At 35.9% G+C, this 25,936-nt stretch overlaps 1 protein-coding gene across 1 annotated transcript in view; it reads left to right on the forward strand.

The window, feature by feature from the left end:
* The first annotated feature begins 1,112 nt into the window (after nucleotides 1–1,112).
* Nucleotides 1,113–25,936, forward strand: part of GUCY1B1 (guanylate cyclase 1 soluble subunit beta 1) — a 42,215-nt gene continuing 17,391 nt past the window's right edge. Inside the window, exons 1-4 of the mRNA XM_079152928.1 lie at nucleotides 1,113–1,271; nucleotides 1,899–1,972; nucleotides 16,845–16,945; nucleotides 19,220–19,338. Of these exons, the coding sequence (XP_079009054.1) occupies nucleotides 1,269–1,271; nucleotides 1,899–1,972; nucleotides 16,845–16,945; nucleotides 19,220–19,338 (297 nt within the window). The 5' untranslated portion in view covers nucleotides 1,113–1,268. The remainder of the gene's footprint in view (nucleotides 1,272–1,898; nucleotides 1,973–16,844; nucleotides 16,946–19,219; nucleotides 19,339–25,936) is intronic.

A 25,936-nucleotide genomic window follows, 5' to 3' on the forward strand; every position in this document is an offset into this window, starting at 1 on the left:
TTTTATGAAAGACTATTTAATCATAACATCATTGATGGAAAATTTTTAGGTTCTTGGTTGTTTTGTTTTCTAGATCATTATTTCTATATTATCCTTCAACATTTGTCTTCAGGTGCAGATGGCAATACAATGGTATTATTTTGACATTTTTTCTCTTCATATTGAAATTGCTCTCACAGCAAACTACTGACACCTTACAATGCCTTCCTGGCTTCTTAAGTCCACTGGAGACTGATATCCTCACTTTGAACCTTACACTCTGTGAACTTGTACAGATGCCTGTAAGACACAATAGCTTCAGGCAACAGACAGCCCTGATCCTTTCACATTCTCCCTGTGCTGAGGCTGGAAGAATAAACTCAATGAAACTACCTGCTAGGATGTAGACTCACGTTAGATTAGTTAAAAACTTGTACATGTTGTTCTGGGCCTTTTCCAGTTCATCAGTTATCTCTGAGAAACAGAAACGAAGGCCAATTTTAGAGAGTTAAAAATCTCCTGTACTCATGGGATCAAGCCCAGAACATGCCTGGATCTTGCACAGGTTACTAAGGGGCAGAAATGGTTTCGACATGTTGCTTACCAACGTATACTTAGGCCACTCAACATTTTAGTTGGTTCATTCAGTCCCTTTGAGAGTAAAATGTGTTTAACTCAGTTTTATTGGCTTTCAATCTGCCATAAGCTATTGTGGGACTAAACCACAAAGGAAATGTTTATCTGCAAGACTCCAATATACCTGAGGATACTGACCAACCAGGAGTGTATATTTCTTTTAAGGATTGTCCCTTGCAAACACACGTGCTTGCACACACATGCACACACAGTGTGCCCTTCTTGCCCTAGTTTTTGCTAATCTTGAGGGCAGACCTCTGGGATTATAAAAACTGTTTTCTTCCTTCTACCCTAGAATTCATGCAAGAGCAAAGCTGGAGCTTCTTCATCCTTATTGTTACAACATCAAGTGAAGGTCTTGTCACCAGAGGGGGCGGGAAGGCACTGGAGCGCAGCAGCACTGGGAACAACCGAATTCCCTCCTCTATGACTGATTGGTAGAGAACTGGGAAGCAGCGACCGGCCCCCTGCGGCTCGATTAGCCGTTGGCTGGGAAGAGGTGGCAATCAGGGCGGGCCAAGGCTGATGCGCTCGCTTCAGCTCGATGCTGCCACCGCGGTCGGGTTGCGGTGTCGCCTCTGCAGCCGCTGCCTGGGTTCCTTCCGCTGTGTCTCTGCGTGGAGGCTGCCTCTTGGGCTCCGGGCGCAGACACCATGGTGAGTACTTCCAGCCGGGTCAGGTAGGAACCTCACGCCTTGTCGGAGGCTGTCCTTGGCTGTCCAGGGAACCGGCCCGCTGCTGGAGCGTGACCCGGGGTCCGGAGGAGCGCACCACCCGCCGCGGGGGCAGCCTCGGTTTGCCCGCATTCCAGCGGGGAGGTGGAATGCCCGGGTAGGATCGGGAGCGCTCGGTGTCTCTGCTTCCGGAGCGGGTCCTCCCTGCGGCACCGCAGCTCCGCGAGCTCGGGAGAGGAAGCCGATCGAGGTGAGGGTGGCTCCCGGCTCCCGCAGTGCCCGCGGGTGTGGAAAGCTAAGCGCCTGGGAGAGGGAGGCTCCGGGTGCCTTTCCACTCTGCGCCGGGTGTTCAGTGTTGACAGGTGAGTGGGGGGTAAGAAGATGGCGTGGGGATGGGGCGGATGGTAAAGGGGAGAATCTGCCCCTAATGAGGAGGAGTTGCCCCTGAGGATCCACCTCCCTTATATAATACGGTACCCCTAACGGAGCCGGGCCAGAAGGTTGGGTAAAAGGTTAAAGGGCGCAGTGGAAGCAGATGCAGCGGCCTGGTTTCCAAGCTCCTTCCACCTACAGCCAGCCGGCCCCTGACGCTCCCCTTTCTCCCGACAGTACGGATTTGTGAATCATGCCCTGGAGCTGCTGGTGATCCGCAATTATGGCCCTGAAGTGTGGGAAGACATCAAGTAAGTGACCGGCTCTTCTAGCGGGGACCGCGCGTTGGCGCCCTGCCTGGGGGCTCCTGATGGGAGGCCCCTAGCCTTGTTCTCCGCGCTTCTCACTTCATCGCCTGCCTCCTGGAGAGGTCACGGGCGCGCATCCTCGGGTTTGCCTCCGCCCTCCGCTACCCTCCTCTCTCGGCTGCAGCTGCGCTCCCACGCCCCGGAGCTGGAACCCGGAGAGGAGGGGTAGCCGGGGCGGGGCTGGGAGGACTAGAGCCACAGAAAGGAGCCCCTTGGGGTCAGCGCGGCCTCCCGACCCGGCCTGAGCGTGGGAACACTGCACTAGAGCCCTATGGCTCCCAGGCTCAGGAGGCTGGTCAGCTCCCACGCGGGGAGGGGGGCCCAGGGACAACACAGGCCTTTGCAAGGCGTATGTTACCATAAAATTGTTAAGTGTGTGTGTGTGTGTGTGTGTGTGTGTGTGTGTGTGTGTGTGTGTGTGTAATGCGCTCAGAGACTATTTCTTGAGCAAATGGATCAAATGTATTTATTCCCCTGAAATAAAGTGTAATTGAAATGTTTTCTCTTTAATTTCCCCCAGTTCCCTTTAATTTATTTGTATTCTGCGATGAAGCTTGGCAGTTTTAGGAGGGCATCCTAGTTTCAGTCTAGATCCTAGAGCCCAATGCTCAGGATATGAACTGAAATATCACACACCTGTGATTCTGAACCTGTTATAATGATGAGTCATCATCTTGGCCCCTGGATCATTTCAGTCTACCAAAGTTACCCCTCTCTCTCACACTTTGGAAATTTGCACTTAACTAATTGTGTAACTGCCCACCACCATCTAGCAGTACTAAAACCGTATTGTGGGTTATAATCTTAAGAGTTGACTATCAGACTATCACATTCTAATGGTGATGGACTGAAAGGTTACCTGTGTGGTCTGATGAGAACACATTTTTATTTACTCTGATTTCCCTTAGTCACTGATTTTGTTTTATCTCATATAGGTAACGACTTCCTGTTAATTTTTGGTAAGCACATTGTGCTTATTAGCAATAATTTCTGATAGATCTTATTATGCAGTAACATGATAGTAACTTCTTAGAATTATCTGTTTCGGTGCAAATGACCAGGGTTATAAATTAAGCACTAACATGCAACATATTCCCCTGGGTCTGCAATCATGAAGTTTTTCTTTCTTGTTCCATATGTCATTTATATTATTCACAGGATGCATCTACATATTATAAAGAGAATTGGCAATATATGATTATATGAAACAATAATCTAGATTCTAAAGGTTACATTGAGATTCTGCTTTTCTTTTCATCTTATAAATACATTGATATTTTTTACAGTGTGTGGTAGACAGTTTAAGAAAGGCAAGCACAAAGAACAAGGTTTTAAACAGTATAATTTAAATACAGGATTACTTTTAAGCCACTTTCTATGTTAATTTATAAAAGCAATTTACATATGATTTTTTCTCATGTGTAAATCAGAAATTTCCAAATTTTCTGGTGGATATACTATGACAATGAATATGTTTATAATTTCAAGAGCATAATAAAAGATGACTATGATTATTAAACAGTCATTATGGAATTTAGCCACATTAGAATGCATGTCCTATCTATTACCATTATCAGTTCTGATAACTGGTAAATATAAAGATGAAAAAATTATCTTCATGTATCCAAAATTTTAAAATTTCATTATCAAAACAATTATCAATATTGGCCAGATTTTCCTCCGAGCAGATGAAAATCTAAAAATATACAAATTTCATTGATGAGAATTACCAAATTATGCTAAAAATAATAAGTTCTGTGCTACTTTTAAAATAATGTATTAATTTTTATTTATTCATATATATTCAGTAATGGGGATTGATCCCAGGGACACTCTTTCACTGTTCTACCTCCTCAGCTTTTTTTTAGTTTGTATTTTGCAACAAGTGATAATAACAATCATCAAAAACAACATATTTTGTGTGTGTAAAAATGAAATAGGTCATATGTGTATTTTTTTTTTTTTCATATAAAATCACTTCAAGGATTATGTCCCTGCAAGGAAAATACTATTGACAGAACTAGCTAGCATTGGCAATCCAGGTATTGATTTTGATGATGATTTTTATCCTCCTCCTGCTCCTCCTCTTCCTCCTCCTTCTTTTTTTTAAAGAGAAGCATTCATTTGGTAGATCCCAGAATGTCTTGAGTGCAGTTTAGTATCTGTGCCAGAGAACCTGGTTCAGCTCTGAATTGAGGGAATTAAAGCTGCTCATCGGTTTCCTACCCAGTACTCCTGAGGGATTGCTAAACTTTCCCTGGGAGATCATTTGCTTGCTTCAGCAGAAATTTTCACTGCCCAGGGACAGAGGAGGAGAAGTTAGAGGAGTATAATTGAAAAATGCTGCTGAAATGATTCTGATCTCTCCTCCCTATTCTACCTTCCACTCCAAGGAAAATTACTGCAGTTATTGGTTGAAGATACTTTCAGTTTTTAACTTTTTTTGAGAAATTCAACATATAAGAAAACATTTTTTCTTTGTCTCAGTAAATAACAAACTCCTCTCTCTCCTTATTTGGTCTATGAAAAAAACAGATAGATGTTCAAAATTTTTTAGAATACTTTTTTGTTTTAGTGGAAATGGCCATCCATCTTCATGAGAAAGAATGCCAAACATTTAATGACAAATAAAACCTAAGTAACAGATTCCAGACAGAAAATTCTCAGTGGATAAAAACCAAAAATGCTTCATTGTAAACTCAGCATCCACTTATACTCTTACCAACAACATAATCATTTCATAAGAGCTTTAAATTCCTCTTTTAGGAAAAAGAAAAATCATCCAGACCAAAGGCCAGCAAACTTTCTCTTGAAGGACCAGAAACTGTCTTAGGTGCTATGGACTAAATAAAAATTGAGGATATTATATAGGTATCTACAGAACATTAAAATGTAACGGTTTAAAGATGTAACAACCATTCTTACCTCCTGGACCAGAAAAGAAAACACAGTGGGCAAGACTCCACTCACTGGGTATAGTTTGCCTGCTTCTTATCTATACATTAAAAAATGTAAAAAAGCAAAAGAGACATCTGAATCTGCTTCAAATCCTGTTTGATATCCATTCAATTTTCAGATGGTCCTTTTAAGAGGCCATGGTTCCTAAATAAGGAGAAAAATCAATGATTAATTTAGAAAGTACTTAACGTTAGAATTTATTTATATTATAAATGCATCTAAATACTTGATTTAACCATCTCTCTTATCCTTGCATCAGCACTGATTATTTGAATATTCCATCAAATTACGGAGTTCAATTTTAGATTTTCTAGCTTCACTGGAACATATGGATTCTAAAGATGGTTTTAAAAAACTGAAAAATCTAAGATGATTAAAAGTCTATTAAAAAAGTAAGCAAGTTCTACAGATATAGCTCAGTGGTAAAGCACATGCTTAGCATGCATAAGACCCAGATTTCAATCCCCAGCACTGCAAAATTTTTTAATAAAAAAATAGCACCTTTCTAAAAATTGTAATAATTTGCCTATAGTTAAGCAGGCTTCTGAACATCTTTTTAACCATGAAATGCTACACAAAGTATTGATGAGCCTTATTCTGTTTCACTTGAAAGTTCTGAGATAAACAGTTGGATCAAGATTTTGATATGAGGGATATAAATTTGATAATAATTTAATGACATTACTGTTGATAATTATTGTAGTTTCTCTAGAAGGCTGTCAAGCATTTTCCCTTGTGTTAAGAATACATAATTGTTTAGTATGGTTTTATCTGATTTCCTTATAGCAGGGCCTAATACTTTTTCATGCATTGATTCATTTTCTCTTTCATTTATTGTTAAGCTTATCTTTATTGAGCATAGTTTAGTGTTTCAGACACTGAGAATAGAAAAGCAAATGATGTAATCCTTTGCCTTCAAAAAGTCTAGAGATATCAGGATATTTTTAGTCTTTTTTTCCCCCTACTTTTCCTGTCTGAAACTCAAATATTTTAAGTGTTAGAGAACATATACTGATCTTCAGTCTTAGAAATTAATGCATCCAGTTGAATTTGTTAATCATAAATTCAAATTTATGAATTTGTTAATTCATAAATTTACTTGAACTTGTAAAGTTTGGAAGGCCCTGGATTCAATCCCCAGCACTGTTAAAAAAAAAAAATCTATCTATACACAAACACACATGGACACACACACATACACACATATGACCTGTTGCAGTCTACAAACTATATCTTCAATCTAAATGTGTCCATATCACTCTAGGATAAGTGGTAGCTTCGTTTTGTGTGTGTGTGTGTGTGTGTGTGTGTGTGTGTGTGTGTGTGTTATTCTTCCTCTCTTATCCATTTCATGTAACTGGTACCAGTAACTTTGAATCTGAAGTTCCTCTTGAACACCTCTGTTCTTTAGTTCTGGTTCATCTCACCTTCCCTTGCACTCCTCTAACAGTCCTTCTTTAGCTTTTCTGCATCTGTCTAGTTCTCTTTCTATACATTCTGCAGTTTATGGAAAAAATATTATTTCCATTATTCTGTTTTCTGGATGAAGTTCTATGCTGGAGTCAATCTTTCGTTGTATATGTCAAACCAATTCCCTGCCCCTAGTGCTTATTTATTGTCAGAAAACAACATATATGTTCTTAGAGTTCATTTTTTCAAATTAAATTTAAACATTATGGTTCAAAAAAGCACACACCTTGCTATAAACTAGTTATGTGCCTTTCAAGTTGCCTAACTCTCTAAGTATGTCATTGTTTTGCCATGTTCAGATTAGATTTTTATATTTATGAAAACATAAGTTAAATTCCTTTACCTTTCCCTATCTTTTCTCAAGTACAAGTAAACCTATGTATGTATATTTTCAAATGTTAATGATTTTTTATATTATAAAGTTATTTAAAATTTCCAAAGTCGTTCTTTTCTAACATTTCAATTGAATGCTACAACATTCATTTGAAATATAAAACACTTTCTAGCTCATGTTTTAAAATAATACAGCTGAGGTTCCAATAGAGTAACTAACTATCTAGAGAATTACATATAGTAAGCTGAAGAGTTAAAACTTCAATCCTGCTATTCAAATGCTAGACTTAATGCTTCTTTAAGATATAAATATGGAGCTGGGGATATACTCAGTTGGTAGCGTGCTTACCTCGTAAGCACAAGGCCCTGGGTTCAATCCCCAGCCCCACAAAACAACAACAACAACAAAAATAAATAAATAAATAAATAAGAAGGCTGGAAGTGAAGCTCAGGAGTAGAGCACTTTCCAATCATCACAAAAGCCTGGATTTGCTTCTGAGCACCACAAAAACATATATGGGATATGTGTGCAGTGTGTGTGTTTGTATATGTGTTGTATACATTAAAATTACTCTTTTTTGTACCAGAAACTTCTTGAGAATAAACCAACAAAGTAATATACAGATTTAAAAAATATGTAAAACAGGTCTTTGTAAGGATCAGGATTTTTTCTGAACAAAGTAATGTCTGGAGCAATTTTGGGGAACTAGATTTCTGAATATAAACCATCTCATTCTGCCAGTGCACTCTTTGCATGCTGGGGAGCAACGTGACACTTGGTGATAAAGCAAGCCAAAGCTTTATATCAGGTGTTTTGGTTTGGTTTGCATCTTTATCTTTTATGATTTGAAGAATCCACCTAAAATAAAAGTAGGACTTGGGGTCTTTATTTTCCTTGCATTCTGCAATTTTTGGAAATTAAAAGAAAACTGTAGAACCATCATGGTTAATTTGGTGTGCCAGAGAAGGAACTTTTGAGCACCAGAATTAAAAATGAGATCTGTTTTCCTTCTTAATATATTCAGTTATGGTGATGGGAAACATTAGGGAGAGATGGCTGCTATTTGCAAGAACAATATCCTTTCTCCTGTCTCCCCTTTCTCCAGAATAAGGGACTCTGGCAAATGTTTCTCTTTAATATGTCAGAGAGCAATAGTTATGAACTGATTCTGTGCAGACCCCAACAGAAAAACACACCTAAGGAAATGAACACTATAAAGAAATCTCACCCAATGCACCTGGTGACAACTCAGAAGACACCAATACCTGCAGCTTTTGCATTTTCTACTTCACCTTCTTGTCCAGTGAAGAGGACACAGTAACAAAAATGGTGTCTTTGTTGTTTAGCATCTAGCAAAATGTAGCACCTGTTTCTGTAGGAACTATATCAAAAGATATTGATGGAGCTGTGGTAGTGGGTCTCTGGTGGAGTGCTTGCCTAGCATGTGTGAGGCACTGGGTTCCATTCTCAGCACCACATGTAAGTAAATGAATAAAATAAAGGCCCATCGACATCTAAAAAGAAATATTAAAAAAAAAGATATTGAGGGCTGGGAATATAGCCCAGTTGGTAGAGTGCTTTGCAAGCACAAGGCCCTGGGTTCGATTCCCCAGCACCACAAAGAAAAAAAAAAAAAAAAAAAAGATATTGAAGTCAAAGAGATTTCTACTCAAGATTAAACATTCTGAAGTTTTTGTTATACTTTGTGACTCTTCCATTGGTAAGATTCTTATCTACTTGCCATTTGTCACTGAATCATAAAATATTTAATTGTCGCTTTGTTGAAATCCTTACTGGTGGATCGTCAAATCACCTAATCATGGATACCTTTCAATCTGCATGTCACATTGTCATTCTGCACTCCTGCCTCATGAGCTGATTCCTCAACCATACTGAAATTTTAAGCATGTCCCAGTAACACCTGCACTTGGAATGGGCTCCTTTTCTTCACTCTCTTTACTTCCTGTAAAAATATGTAGGTATCAACTTTGAGAGGTCACAACAAAAATTATTCAGTAAGGAAACATCTCATACTTAAAATTGTACTTTCCCTTCACAGTATATGTAAGACTTTATGTCTGTCTAGCCTCTTTAACTACCCCTAGGAGAAAGACTGATAAAGTGTTGTGTGTCTCTTTTTTTTTTTTTTCAGTAGTCTACCAGCCTCTCTCTCTAAATACAATATATATGAATGCTTATATATGAACTGTCTTTTACATTCTTAATTTCCAAAGAACACAGAACACATATTTGTCACAGATATTTCTTCTGAAACTCAAATTTATAATGATGAAATAATGACATCTTCAGCTCTTTTTAGCAAAATATATATTTTATTGAAATAGACATTTTTCACCCATCTTTTCTGATGTGTGATTGATGAGTTAAAGTTGTATGTGTTTAGTGCATACAACTTGATGATTTGATGTATGTGCTTACTGTGGAATAATCACAGTAGACATGCTAACATACCCATCATCTCTTATAGTTTTTCCTTTTTTGTGAAAAGAATACATAAGATCTACACTTTCAGTAAATTTTAAATATGCATTATATTGTTGTTCACTATGGTCTCGTTACTGTACAAAATAGACCTTTCTTGTATCAGTAAAAGGCAAAGAATATACAAATTAATGATAGCATTTCCATTTGGAGCGGTAGGAGTTCTTCATGTTGTCTCATAGACATTTTGGAAGGTTTAAGAATGCTTTTGTTGGGTTTTTTAATTTCATATGAGAAAAGGCAGTTACTGGATTGGATGCAGGACAGAGTTGAATCCTTTAGCATGCATATAAAAGGCAGGTATGTGTGATGCTGTTTAAAGTCAATGTCATAGATGGTAGATAAATGTCTGTACTACTGAAATAAAATTCAAAAACCAGATGGGAATGCTCAGAGTGTCATTCTGTTTTGAATGTAATAGCGCACTTAATTTGGATAGTTACCACATGGTTCTGCACTCACAGTCCTAAGTGCTTCATCCTCATTTTGCTTAATCTTCAACCCCACCATAGAAAGAAGATACGCTCATTATTCTCATTTTACAAATAAGAGAAATGAGGCTTTGAGACCTTAACAAAGCCTGCTTTAAGCTCCAAAGCTGTACTGATCAGATCAGGGATTTTGATATAGGTAGGCTTGTGATTTTCCTACTATGTGCTTCTCCCAATGAGAAGGACCTGTAGCCTTTTCCTTCCCAAAGCCAAACAAAAAGCAAGGATATAAGTGATGTACATGTGTGTTAGTACTGCCTGTTTTTGTTTTTCTGGAATGTTCTAGCACTTGCATAGGTGATTTCAATGATGACAATTTTAAAGACATTTTATTTTATCAACTAGCACATCTACTCAAGAAAATTGGAGCCTCCAAAATTTTGAGAAAGTTACTTGTTTTGAGAAGTTCTATGAACTGACGTGCTCCCCAGGCAGGGTTAAGGATGAAGCACACACACAGTGTTTAAGAACATTCCTTTGTCTGATGAAGTTGCTGATAAGGGCTCATTTGAAATGTTTGTGGATGTGTTTTAAGAACTGGCAAAATTGCTATTAATGGTCTGCCATGCCAACCTGGTCAAAGGGAAAAAATATGTGAATATATTTATGGAGTGATGTCTTTTTGTCCTAAACTAAGATATGAGTGTCACTCATGAGAACACAAGACTGATTTCTAGTGAAAAAGGCTCCAAGCTAGAAGCTATTGGTGGATTTAAAGGGCACATTTCTCCCTATGTAGCCCCCTCAAGCTAGATTTTCTCTTTGGGATTTCAGACTTACTAGAAACATTAAAAATACAGAAGCTACTCATGTTTCACAGCCACTTACAAAAAAAAGTAATATAGCATTTTAAATTTTTATATGCAATGTATGGTTATTATCGGTGGTTTATAATGGGACATTTTAATTATAATAATGATTAGACACCATACAACATTTGTGGTATCCTTCTATCTCTTTCCAGTGGACCAACCAAGGATCTATTATCCAGACTTCTGCATATTGTCTTTTAATACCACTCTGCTCTGATAATGTTTACAGGATCAGCATTCCCTGGGGCTGTCTAAGATCAGAACTTATACATTTTGAGACTCCGTTTTCTGATGCCTGTATTCAAGGTCTCCAACTGCAGAACACCTGTTTTCATATCTGTACAACTCCTTTTCTTAAAGAACAGCAGTCCTTGGAGTGTGCTTGCTGAAAAAAGTAGAGAATAGCAGGAACTCAGTGTCACGATAGGGATTCAGTTTGTTTTTATGTTCACATATGGTAATGAAGGAATATCTCCTTAAGTAAAGATTTACGAGAAATGTTGCTTGGGCATTTTAGATAAATTGTATAGTTATTTTTAAAAATGAATATCATGAAATGATCTGACTTTTGAAAATAAGCTGTGGACTTTTGCCAGTTATGTTTGATTACTTGTAGGGAGTTTGGAAGCATGTGGGGAAATATATTTAATTGATTTCCTCATTTTAAAATATGCACACATTTAGTTAGCAAAAGATTATTCCACACACTTGGAAGGTACCAGTTATTAACTAAAAAACAAAATCCCAATCCACAAAACACCTCCTTTTTTGGGGAAAGGTAGTTAGGAAAAAAAAAAAATTTGGTTTAAGTTCCATCAGTCTCTAAGAGTGAAGGAAATGAATTTCTACTGGGAAAATTATTCATTTAAAAATACTTAATTTTTAAGCAGTTATTGAGTTATCATAGCTACAATACATAGAATTTGATTATCATCTGGTCATGATTTTAACATAGGGGAGCTTGAGCTTATGGCAACTTCAGTTCAAAAATTCTTTCAGCTAATCACTAAAATATAGGCTTGGTTTAATTATTTGGAATGAAAATTAATAAGATTTTATTGTCATTCCTCTCTCCTTGTCATTTCTTTCTCTTCCTCTTTTCCCTCTTTCTTCATCTTTTTCTTCAACACTATAATGCTTACCCAGTTAGATGTTGTTTTAGTCAGCTTTTTCATTATGGTGACCAAAAGACCTGGTAATTAGAGGAGGAAAGGTTTATTTGGGGACTCACATCTTCAGAAATCTCAGTCCTTAGAAGGCCAGCTCCATTCCTCAGGGCACAAGGTAAGAGAGAAATCATGGCAGAAGAGTATGGTGAAGGAAAGTGGCTCAGGGCATTGCACCAAGAAACAGAGAGAGAGAAAATGGGATTCCACTCACCAGAGACAAAATACACACCCCAAAGACACCCTCCCCCATGACCCACCTCCTCCAGCCACACCCTACCTGCCTTCAGTTATCACTCAGTTAATCTCTATCAGGGATTAACTAACTGATTGGGTTAAGGTGTTCATAACCTCTAAGCCTTCTTGCAGTGTCTCACATGTAAATTTTGGGGGGACACTTCACATCTGAACTATAGCAGAAGTGTTGGGCACTGTGTGAGAAGCCCTGTTCCAGACTCTTTACATGGATTGACACTGTTAGTTGACCCAGTGACTGGAGGTAAATAATGCTGTTGCTCTGTTTTACAGAGGAGGAAATGAAACACCAAGAGACAAACCGCCCAGACTCAGTTTGACTGCATATGGGGTTAGTTTAGTTTTTTATTTGGCAGTAGTGTGTGACTTATGGGTGAAACCAAGTGAGTTTCTCTATCTCTGTTTACTTGTGAGCCAAAGAAAATGCCCTTTTTGCCTCATCCTAGGCCACTTTAAAATAAACTTTAGGCCACATTAAAAATAAACCTTCTCTAATAAACATTCTCTAAATATTTGTTCTGTTTTCTGACTTCTTTCATGAAGCCATGTACCGAGTAGTATAATTTGATGCTTAAGCCCAACCAGAGTCATTGGGTACATAGGTTAAAAAACAAACAAACAAACAAACAAACAAACCCCAGAAAGTCCTGGAAATCATACTGTTTGAACACAGTAAAAAACTGTTTTGGGAGGTTACCCAAGAGATTTAAGTAACAACAACAACGACAACAACAATAATTATAGGAAACAGCAAAATACAACAATGCAAATGACTACACATGAGATATCAGTTCTGTTGGTGGTTATTGATAGATGAGCACCATGTAACACACTTTAATCCCATTTATCTATTGCATCATATGATATTTTTTGTTACTTAATAACTGAAACATAAAAGCACATCCAAAATCTTTCATTTGGGGGAACATTTTAATTAGGATTCACAGAGAAACCACAGTTTTCCTTACATGTGTACTAAGTGTAATTTAAATACTGAAGAAATTACATAATTTCTTTGTGTAATGCAGTGATTTAAACAAAGACTAAACATGTGTAGTAAAACCCCTCTGGGCGGGGGCGGGAACAAAGATAAAAAGAGTGACCTGGCTGGGAAGCCTGTAATCCCAATGACTCAAGAGGCTGAGGCAGGAGGATCACGAGTTTGAAGCCAGCCTCATCAAAAGTGAGGCACTAAGCAACTCAGTGAGACCCTGTCTCTAAATAAAATACAAAAATAGGGCTGGGGATGTGGCTCAGTAGTCAAGTGCCCCTGAGTTCATTTCCCAGTTTAAAAAAAAGAGTGACCCAATATTTCCATAGATTTCTAAGATAAATGCAATTAAAGAGTTCTAAGTAATTTTGAATAATTCAGTAGAATTCAGTATGAAATTATTAAGAGAATGTGATTATTTCTTGCCATGTACTACCATTTACTAGGAAACAAGTTTGGGTGGACCATTTCAGAAAGTAAAACCTAAAAGATAAGGCATTTAATAAGAAGAAAGAAAGAAATGCATTGACTAATGGTTAGGGGATTTCTGGGGAAATGGCTATTATATTTTGCACACAGGTGCTGAGTGTAGCTTGTATCCCACTTATTTAAGACTTATGGAGTTGTGTGTGTTTCAGAGAAACTGAGTTTATTACAAAAATTTGTGATTTCATTTTTTTTGGGGGGTTAGAAGAAAGAGAATGGATCATGGGGAAAATGTGAATTAATTAATCTTTATTGTATCTTAAATTAATATTTACTTATATTTTATTAGCCTGTCCTAAGTCAAGGGCTTCAAAACTATAATTTGTAGACTAGTGTCATTTCATAATGAAATGCTAATGGCAAAATGACCAAAAAAATCAGGATATATATGACCTTTAAACTGGAAATTCCATTTGTAGGATTTTATTTTATTTTTACATAGAAATATAGCTAACTACAGAGATATTCATCACAGCATTGTTTACATTTATGGAAAAAATTAAAGCCATCTAATTTTTTACCAAGACTTCAATATGTCCATACAATGTAGTCATTCCATCAAGGCACAGAAGTATGTATTTATTAACATGAAAAGATATCCACCAAATTACTATTAAAAAAGGAGGTTTTAAAGCAGTGTGTCATATGTACAGGATATTGAAGCTTGAGTAATTTAAATATAATAATAGCAGTGGTTATCTCAGGATAACAGAGGACTATTTTTCTTTTTAGTTATTCCTATACTTCATTTATTTTTACAATTAGAAATTAGAATGCATTAAACTTACAATAGCATTTCTCAAAGGATAAATTGGTGTTTGTACATTCTGTGTTCATAAGTTCTGGGTATCTTCTGAAGTTTGGTATAAAAATGATTTGATATAAAAAAGGAGAAGTTCACGTTTTACATAGAGCTCTCTACTGAATATGCAGACAAGGGAAGCACTGTAGTTATTAGTAATGTGCATTAATGCTTCAACTACTTAGAGTGTAATTCTGCACACACTCTCTTTACAGTTGTGGAAATGGGTAATATTGTCATTCCTACTTTAGAAAACAAAGGTTACTGCTCATGTTTATGCATGTTGTTTTTCCAAATTTATTTAGCTAGTAAATACTGGATTCTGAAATTCAGATTGCCATACTTCACCATGCTTACCCAAATCGTATTTTTTTGCTGTTATTTTGACAGTTCTTGGGATGGAACCCAGGACTTCACACATGCTAGGAAAGCACTCTGCCACTTAGCTGCATTTCCAGTCCATGTTTCTCTTCCCTTCCCTCGCCTTTCCTCCCCTTCTGTTTTCTTTTCTTTTCTCTTCTCTTTCTCCCCCAACCCTCTTTAGAAGCTTATTTTTTCTTAATAAGAATGGAAAGAAGTAATGCATTGACTCATGGTTAAGGGATTTCTCAGGAAATAGGTAAATTCTTCCATTTTAATATAAAAAAAAAACTGTGTTATATGCTTGGATCTCATTCCAACTTTAAGGCTTATTATGGATTGGGATGTGTTTCAAAGAAACTGAACACATGCATGCAGCCAGAAAATGATATGCTCTGAATAACAGTGGGTATTTTGAGGAATATGTCCAAGCTAAAGGTAGCATAGGAAGTGCTGCCATTTTGAACTTTTCCCTTGAGATACAACTGCATATGCAGCTTCAGAGGAGAGAAAGTGACTTGTCCTGCCTTGAATTGCCCCAATAGTGTCTAGCTTTCCTTATATTCTCCTGGCAGAATAGAGTGACTTAGATCAGTTGGATTGAGAGTCAGAGACTGATATCCACTGTCCATGTATTGTTATGAATTTAATACTGGAAAAGATATGTGGGAACCTGTCAACTCCTTTCTCCACCTGACAGTGTTTTGAAGGATGGCTTCCCCCTCCCATTTGGACATTTGTTTGAGAAAAGTAATCCAAATCCTATCAAAATAAATGTATTTATAGAATCATGATGACGATTAAAAATGATAACTATAACTTTCTTCCACTAATACTGTGTACATTTTGAGCTACTGTGTTTAATAAGCAAAGGATATATTTGAAGATTTTTATCAGTCCACTTGGCATCTCAAACTTAATGTTTACAACATAACTCTTGATCTTAACCACCGGTCTTCCTCCTGTAGTCCTTCATAACTCAGCTACTGATGACAACATCCTTCCAGTTACTCAGGCCAAAAGCTTTGGTGTCATCCCTTAGATTTCTCCCTTTCACACTCTGTTCTGTACATCAGCAACTCCTGTGGAACAAGCATGGGGATTGGAACCACAACCCACCCTCTCCCCTGCTCCCACCCTGAAGTCTTTCTTTCCTGAATGTTTGCAGTAGACTTCTAACTGCTCAATGTCTCCTACAGACCTTTGTTCCATCCCAATGCAGCAGTAGACTCATACCTTGAACCTAAGTCAGTTCTTAACCCTCTCACATAGCAAGTGCCAGAACATTTTCATCTCTTTCAAGTTCTGTCAGTCACCCCAAGGACCAACCAGATCCAAATCCTATGGCCTGATGTGACTTTCCTGACCCATTCTCTTGCTCCTCTTCTCTGTTGCATCCACGCTGGCCTCTGTTGTTCCTCCAACACCCTAGGATGCCCCCCAGCCCTTGGCACTTACCGTTCCCTCCGTCCTGACCACCCTCCCAGATTGCTCACAATCACTTAGACTTCACTTATACTCCAGCTTCAGCAAGACCTTCCTCAATATTGTACGTGAACATTCTACCCCCCACTTGGCTTTATTTCTCCCTGTATCTTATTTTCTGTATTACTTATTAGTTTTATGCCTTCCTAGCTCCTTTTCTAGAATGTATCTATTCTATGATTTGGAGGATTTTTGTCAATTTCACTGAAGATTTTTATCCCTGGTGCCTAAAATCCTGCCTAGCACATACAGGGACACAACAAAAGTTTACTTAATCTTTATTAAACCAAATGTTACTTCTTGACTATGTTTAGAGTCAAGTACATTATATTGGGCATTAGATTACCATGTAAATGTTTTATTCAGTTTTTATTGGTGCTTTATAATTTATACACATTAGAGTACCATTTAAATGTTAGTTTTGCAATAAATAGCTAAAATATTTTAATTTGAGAAGAGGGATGTGACATAATTCTCTTAATAACTAGACTTTCAGATACAAGATCTTGATTTAAACAAATTTGCATCAAACAAATCCTATATCCTATTATATAAGCCTGTTGTTTATATAATCATTATGACTATGGTAGCTATTCTGTTATTTCAACTTCTTTCCCACATCACTTACTCGGTTTTTTTTTGTTTTGTTTCTGTTTTTTTTTTTGTTTGTTTGTTTGTTTTTTGTTTTTGTTTTTGTTTTCAGAAAAGAGGCACAATTAGATGAAGAAGGACAGTTTCTTGTCAGAATAATATACGATGATTCTAAAACTTACGATTTGGTTGCTGCTGCGAGCAAAGTTCTCAGTAAGTTGAATATAAATTTCCTTCTTTGGTTCATTTACACATAGAAGCCCAAAGGAACATATGTTTCAATATAACAACCCTGGTTGGGAGCACATTCATATGCAATGATACAGTCAGGCTATGCCCCATTCCTCTTCTTCCTTTGACAAGCTCTTTCCAGAATAGAAAAGGGAAAGTGTGCTCTCTGCCCTTCCCTACAGAAAGCTATGTACTGAGGAAGGAGAAAACATATCCATCATTAATGTAATGACTTCAGTTATGGTGTCAGCAATACCATAATTAACAAGTGTAGTATGCAGAAAATATTATCCCCAAATCTTTTGCAATCCCAAGTTATATCAGCTATTGATAAAAGAAACAGGAAACTGTGACTTATAGCCAAAGACCATTTCTGAAGAAAGCAAAAAGTTCGATGGAGAAAAAGTTACTCTTGAGGTGATATTTGTTATTACCACAGTGCTTTGTTTATGCCTAGGCTGTAGTTTGCATAAAATAGAATAAAGTTTGTACCTTCATTTAACAGTATATAAGGATTAGAAAAAAAATTGTAAGTGGTTAATAATAAGAAAACTATGCAACCCTCATTAGTAATCAAAACTGAAACAACTACAAAATAAATTTTCAAATAGAAATTTATTTTATTAAAAAATAAAATATCCGGTGCAGTCAAGAATAGCATTAAATGGGAAAGAAATCACTGTACATTTTTGATCTGATGATGAATTAAGATGACTTTTTTAAATGTTCAACATCTCTAGCAATCAGAGAAATGCAAATTAGAACTACATTGAGATTTCATCTCACTCCAGTCCGAATGGCAAGGATCAAAAATACAAGCAACAATAAATGTTGGCAAGGATTTGGGGGAAAGGCTACGCTCATACATTGCAGGTGGGACTGCACATTAGTGCAACCCCTCTGGAAAGCAGGGTGGAGATTTCTCAAAAAGCTAGGAATAGAATCACAATTTGGCCCAGTTATCCCACTCCTCAGTGTATATCCAAAGGATTTAAAATCCACATACTACAGTGAAACGACCACATCAATATTTACACACAATTCCCAACTCACAATAGCTAAGCTATGGAACCAATCCTGGTGTCCGTCAACAGATGAATGGATAAATAAAATATGGTTCATATACACAATAGAATATTACTCAGACAAAAATAAGAATGACTTTATGACATTCACCAGTAAATGGAGACTATTATGCTAAAAAAATAAGCCAGTCCCCAAAATCAAAGATCAAATGTTCTCTCTGATGTGAATGCTAACACACAATAAGGTATGAGGGAGACTAGAAGTTCATTGTATTAGACAAAGAGAAATGACAGAAAAGGAGGGAAGATAGGAAAAGGAAGGAGTAGATTGAATCTGACATGACTTTCCTATGTACATATATGAATACACCATAGTGAATCTCACCATCGTGCACATTCACAAGACTGGGATCCTAATTAGAATAGATATACTCCATGTTTATATAAATATGTCACAATAGACTCTACTGTCATGTGTAACTAAAAAGAACAGATTAAATTTTTTTAAAAAGATGTCATTTTTGGAGAATGTTTTGTACCACCAGATTCTTTTAAAGACATATTCAAACACCTAAGAATTTTTTTCTAAAATAGCATAAGATCTCTTTGCATTAAGATTTATGTATACCTGTTTTTATGTCATAGTTACTTATATTATCACCTGCATTTTCAATGAGAGAAGATTGGTTGAATAAACTATTGCATCTATATGTTGAATAAGACAGCAAAAAATTAATACTGAAAAGTTACAGAAAGAATGTTAAATTTTAGGAAATATGAATTTTAGAAAAAGCAGAACGTTAGGGTACATACTACATGCAAATAAAATTGTTAAATATACATATTTTTATTTAAAGAGAAACTATTTTGCATCAAAATACTGTCAAGTACTTTCTTCATGACTTATAAAACCTTCCTATTGTTTTTGGAAGAAATAGGTAATACATTGAATATATGCTTTAAAATGTAAATTTTAAGTAGTTTGTTATGGAAGCCAAGAAAATGTTAACACTGTTAATAGCTACCAATTTATTTTGTTAATACATTAATATATTGTTTTCTCAGAATGCATTGAATTGTCCTTATCAGATGCTTTTCTTTTAAACTGTGTTCACTCTGCACAAAAATCATAGCTATTTTGAATCATTTTAATATACCATTACCCTCATCCTTCTTATAAATAACATTCTACTTATATATTTTTTTTTCCTCTTTCAAACCTATAAAACAGATCTCAATGCTGGAGAAATCCTTCAAATGTTTGGGAAGATGTTTTTCGTCTTTTGTCAAGAATCTGGTTATGATACCATTTTGCGTGTCCTGGGATCTAATGTCAGAGAATTTCTACAGGTAAGAAATTTGATGTCCTCTCATTAAAAGTTATGAGTTTGTGTTTCTTAAACAGAGGTTCTAGAATACTTTTGTTCAGCCATCTGTACAAGAGTCTCTTGATGCTAAAATGGAATCACAGTGGACTTCCTCACATTTATTGTGTGTTCTTGAATATATTGTAGCACTTTTGCTTCATATTTTTTTCTTAATTTCTAGTTGCTGACAATTTCTAGTATGCAAGTCATAAATTAATATTTTAAACTTCACATGATGTATTATGATCTGTTCAACTGCCTCTTTTCCTAGTTATTATACATGCTAGTGTTTGTGATTTTAAGTTTTTGACATATAGTTTTATTTTCATTTTGTGAGAGAGTCCCAATTAGAAGAGTCTAATTAAACATTATATCAATGTTACAAAGTCCTACATAGAACTTGTGATGTAGAAAAAAGTACCATGGCTTTTAGGTTTCTACCTCCCCCGAAATATTGAGCATACTTGCTGTAGAGTTACATATTAAGTCTATTAGTAAGAGGGAAAATGGAAACCTTCCAAAAGTCAGTGTCAGGTGAAAAAGATAAATAATGTCACCAAAGGCCTTTGTCTTATAGTCTTATTAAAATTTAAAAGTTTTTACTAGTAAATTACCCATTAGATGAGAATCTATTTCTGGATGAACTGTGCTATTTTAAGCACTGGCATTTGTGAGACCCTCTTCTTGAAATGTGTTAATGTAAAAAATTATGTAGTTGTTTGCAAAGAAATTGTCTAAGCTGGCCTCTGAGTGCAGCCAGAGCTTGCTGGAAAATGATGTCAGTGCACACCCGCTGAACTGAAGCCCAGCTTTGAGAGAATGTAAACTACTCTCAGCCCAGCTGCCTTATTGATTTAACAGCCAAAATAAGAACTTTAGTGTTTAATCAAAAATGTCTGTTGTTTACATAGAGACATTTTTCTTATAAACTTAAAACAGCGTTAAATCAAGATGGAAACTGGATTGCAATCTCCTGCTGTGGATTTAGTAAACCACCAGTGTTTAAAAAAAAAAAGTTGTTGCTTCAAAATAAAGTAGATGCAGGAAGATACTTAAATTAAAATTAAACAGGCAGCATTTAAACGGGTCGTTTTAAATGGATTAAAATTGGATACTTTCAAATGTTCTAGGGTTTTTGAATTTGGGAATACATATACCATTTTTAATATTTTTGTTGACCATTGCCACCTCATCAGCAAACTTACAGATTGCAGTTGCACTCTGAATTCTAACACTGTCTCTTAACACCACAAATGTTCAAATGGTTTTAATAATTATGTTTTTAACCTCTACATATTATGACCATCTGCTCAACTTGTTATGGCATTATGAGAGAGCAAGCAGCTCATTTACGTGTGTTTCTCTGTGTTCCAGAGCTGCATTGTTCTGGAGGAAGCCACTAACCACATGCCACTGTAGAGCTTGGAAATAGGATTGCTCTAAGTGTAAAATATACAGCAGATTTCAAAGACAGTATGAAAAAATACAAATTTTTATATATGTATATAAACATATAATACATATATTAAGTATATGTAATATTTATATATTACATAAATACATATATTGTATGTATATCATATATCATATATATGTGTGTGCATGTGTGTGTGTGTGTGTGTGCATACTGGGGATTAAACTTAGGGGTGCCTGCTCTTCTCCTGCCTCAGGGTCCCAAATTGAGATCTTCCTGCCTCAGCTTTCCATTTCTGGGAGGTATCACCACACCCAGTTCATGGATAATTTTATATTAAAATACAGTTAACATATCCTTAGATCACACAAAATTCTACTTCCTCCCGATGGTCAATGAGGAAACTAGATATTCCGAATACTGTAGAGTTTTCATTAATATTACACACTTCCCATCCTTTTTTTTTTCCTGGTTTTGAAATTGTATGTCTTCATATCAAATTGATTGTTAGAATGCTGCTATTTTTAAAAGTAAATATTTTTATTATCACTAAGTTTATTACAGGGAAATTAAATGGCACTTTTTCTGTATGTGAAAGTAAAATTAAACAATTTTCGTGAGTTGTTTTGAGGTCCTCAGATATAAAAATTGGCATTTGCATTAGACACAGTGATAAAACTTTCTTTAAGTGGTGGACTTCAACCTTTATGGAGTAAGACAAATTGGGTCTCATTTTATATTTTAAAGCTTTTGTTTCTTTCTTACCCCTTTAAATGGAATCAATCACCAAATCTTTAAGCTGCATTTCCTAAATGCTGAATTTTGAGAATTCTGCTTCATTTTTCCATTTCCCAAACATTTCTCAGAACAGTTGACCCTCATCTAGAGATCAGGTGTCTTTCCTGCCTCTTTTCTTAACATCTGCAATATCTTCTCCACTCTATAACCCTATCGATTCTTCTAAAATACAAATCTATCTTATGCCATTTTCCTGCTTAAACCCTTGAGTAATTCTTCATTGCTTATTGGAAAAGGTCAGACATTTAAGATAATTAAAACTGCTTCCATCTCCTTCCTGTCCTTCCCTTTCCCCCAGTCTGGCTAAACTTAACCTCTTCTCGAATCTTTATTTTGTTCTCTCTGTCCTCTGAGTTTTTGCAGATGCTTTTCCCTCTGTCTGGAAGGTTATATGGCTCCTTTTCACCCAGACCAATCCTCTTCATCCTGAGGTCAGATTGCTTCTCCCAGGATGACTTCCCCCCTCTCTCCCATCTTTAAGCGCTCCAGGTTGGGGTGATTGGCTTTCTCAGGCTTGCACAACATGCAGTCTTTCCCAGCTGCAGTTGTTCTCACACTGCATTATCATTTCCTGTTTGTTGAACTGGAATGTGAACTTCAGGAAACCAAAGACTCATGATCTCTTAATGACTGTTTCTCCACAGATTCAATCTGTGTGTCTAAGGAGGAAGGAATATCTTTTAGAAAAAAGAATATTCATTATTTGTGAATATAGTAAGAAAACACTATTAAGCAAACTCTCTAATAGCTCAAGATGAATTATTTTATTAAGGACAACCAATTTGGGATGAGATACATAGCTAGAGATGAAGCATAAATTGAACTATGAAAAATGACACACAAGGGAAATTACTGTTTAATATCAAGTTTTCAGGTACATTATTTGTATCTGCTGGCACTTTAAATATTCATTCTGATATTTCCATTTGAAATCTTCAAAGAACAATAAAATAGTAACTGAAATCATAACACAAGAGAATATTTGACCATGTTTTAGCTGGGCATTTTTTTTTAATATGACTATTATATTGTGATAATACCTCTCTGTTCCTAAGTGCAGAGTTGGCATTTAAAGACAGAAAAATAAAGGTAGTATTTGTGGGTAAGGTCCATAAAAATGCTTTTTTCCCATGTATTTTATCATTTCCTTTGATTACTTGGCTGAAACAATGGAAATGAACATGTTCTATCTCTTTGAAAGACTTTGCTTTTAATATCAAATTCACAACCCTGCTTATACAATCTTTCTTGGGCATCCACGTTCAATTTAAATTGACTCATTTTAAGCCATTTTGACTTTAATGAAAAACAGCTAAAAACTCTAAATGAATACAGTAATAAACTTAAGAAATATTTCAGAGGAAACTTTTGAGATACATTTCTCTACGTACATTAAATAGTTTGGAATTGATTTTACCAAGCTTCTGTGAAGTCATCAAATTTTGGACCTTTGAGCAAAGTAATGATTTTTTTTATTGTTGTTGACTTAGTAATTACAACATGATATATATCAAAGTGAAAAAGAAATAATAAGATATTTTTGTTTTTATTTTTGAATTTTATATATTTTACCTGGATATATTCTTTTAAAGACCATATTCAATAAGAAATTTTGTCCATTTTTCCATTTTCTTATTCTTAAATTAGGAAAGAACTATGTGGTCCCATGCAATATAATAAATTTCTATCTGAGGCTTCTGGTATATTGATTAAAATGCTGCAGAAAATATGCGGGATTTGAAGTCTCCATCGGAAAGTAGCCAATAAGAAATGTCCACTTTGATGGTATTTCCACCATAAATTCATGCTTGTCAGTTTCCAATGTCCCATTGTGTTATGGGAGATTATATTTTCCAAAAATCACTGCAATGTTATTTCCCACCTCACATGCACTTCAATAGTATGATTTTGCCTGTCCTTTATCAAGAGGTGTAACTCTTCTTCCCATCGATCTGAGTTGTCTTTACTTATTGTTTGACCCATGGAATATGACCAAAGTGACATTTTGAAGCTTCCTATGCTACAGCAGAAGAAATCTTGAGGTCGTTTCCTGGATATTTGGGAAAAGTTGATCATGGGATACTCCCTCTAGGAACCCAGCCACATGAAATGAGAAGAATAAAACATAAAGACAGGCCATGTGTAGGCTGTCAGACAGTAGACCTGACTGAGCTAAAGCAGAGTCAGCCGTAACTACTAGCATTTAAGTGATCTGTCTTAAAAGCACTCTGATAACCCAGCCCCAGTTTCCATCTGACTCCAAACCAGTGCAAGAACTTAGGGTTCTCAGTCAGTTGACCCACAGAACCATTAAAGACAATAATAAATTATTGTTAGAGCCAGTAAATTTTACAGTGGTTTGATACAAAATGATGGATAACTAAAACCGTACTGCTTGTATTATTTCTCCCCTTATATTTTAGGTTTGTGCTAGTATGTGCGTGTGCATTTGTATAAGGAGCCAAGAGCTTTGAGTAAGATGATTTCTGAGAATGGGACCCCAGATAATCCTAAACAGGATGACCAACTCATTTTCAGTGGTGTTGCTCAATTACATTGTAGATTCTTTACCTCCTCAAGAATTTCACAGAGTTAAGATAAAATTAAAATGAGCATTAAAGGCTGCCAGGTTAATTACTGAAAAGTAAACAGGCAAAATGCAATTTTAGAGGCCAGTCTGGATTTAAATTATGGGCCTGTTTAAATATGCATAAGGATCTCGACTGAACATTCAAACCTTCTTTCATTGTTGGCTGGAGACACTGGCTCCTTCAACTGATCTTGATATAATGACCGTTTGAGAGCTTCACTCATTCTCTCAGTTCACATATATTCGAGTACTTCGTTCCGTGCCTCTGTTCAGCCTGCAAAGGGATTTTCTTCCTATTCAGTTGGCTACAGGTTTTGGCTTAGAAATACAACATTATAACTTGGCCAGTCCACCAACTACAATCTGGAATTGATGACTGATCTAATTCTTAAATGTTTGTGCTAAAGGCTATTTTGGGAAATACGAGGATTTTCCTGAACAGCTGTAAAATTCTAATACTTCCCTAAATTATTTAGATTTCTTAGAAAAGAATGCACTATTCACTTTATTTTTAACTTTTAAATTTTAAAAGAAACTGTTTTCTTAGCATCCAAAATGACAATTTCTATAGCCTGCAATTTTAAAATTGACACACGAGAATTTAGTTTTATTTTTAAAAACTTGTGAAGGAAGATAAAGAAATAATTTAGAACTGGAAGAATTGTTCTTTGAATATCTGCCATATACTTTCACAATTTTACAAAGCATTGATTAACTGTTAAATGTGGCATTATATACGCAGACTCTTTTTCTAAACATGAGTTTAGAAGCACAAGAGTGGAATATTTTCACAAGTATTTATCTTTGACTACTCTTGTTTTTCTGTATTTAAAATATTTATATCAAGGGTGGTAATGATAAATATTTGTAGTACAAACCTATTCCTATTTCAATAATTTTAATAACTGGTACAATTTCTTTCAAATAGGGATTTTCATTTTCTCTTTTAAAAATGATTATTTTTTCAGTCTTAAGCCCATTTCTTTTTTTATGTTCATATCTTTTAAATTTTTTGTATTTGTTCTTTTTAGTTTTACATGACAGTAGAGTGTATTTTAACATACATGGAGTATAAATTCCCATTTTTGTGGTTGTACATGATGTGGAGTTACACTAGTTGTGTGTTCATGTACAAACATAGTAAAGAAATGTCCGAGTCCTTCTACTGTCTTTCATATCCCATTCCCCTGCCCTTCCCTTCATTCCCCTTTGTCTAATTCAGTGAACTTCTATTCTTCCCCACCCCATTGTAATTGTGTGTTAGCATCCACATTTCAGAGAGAACATTTGGCCTTTGGTGTTTTGGGATTGACTTATTTCACTTAGCATGATAATCTCTAATTCCATCCATTTACTGGCAAATGCCATAATTTCATTAGAAGCCTATTTGGTAAGGAAATATTTCTTCTAAAACTTTCATAAAAGGGGGAAGAAAAAATGTTATGAAAGCATTAACCTCTTACTCACTCTGATCTTACGATTTTCCTTTGTTTTTCTTTATCCAGGGTGGGTTTGCCATTTTGTTTAGGTCTTGTTTATTGAAAATTTTTGTTTTCAAATTCTAAAATGACTTCTTTCTTATAAAACATAAAAAAAAGTGATTTTTTTAAGGTACAGGATTCTCATTTTAAAAGGTCAGTGCTGGTCCTGCTTTTCAGAGGTATGAGGAATAAAAATATGGGAAATGTGTTTTACTCTCCTTCAGAGAGAAAGAGACAGATTTGTAACAATTGATTTTAAAGGTTCTTTCAGATATAAACTTCATTAATATTCTCAGTG

The sequence above is a fragment of the Sciurus vulgaris genome (assembly GCF_902686455.1).
Source record: "Sciurus vulgaris genome assembly, chromosome: 9".
NCBI classification, from domain to species: Eukaryota; Metazoa; Chordata; class Mammalia; order Rodentia; family Sciuridae; genus Sciurus; species Sciurus vulgaris.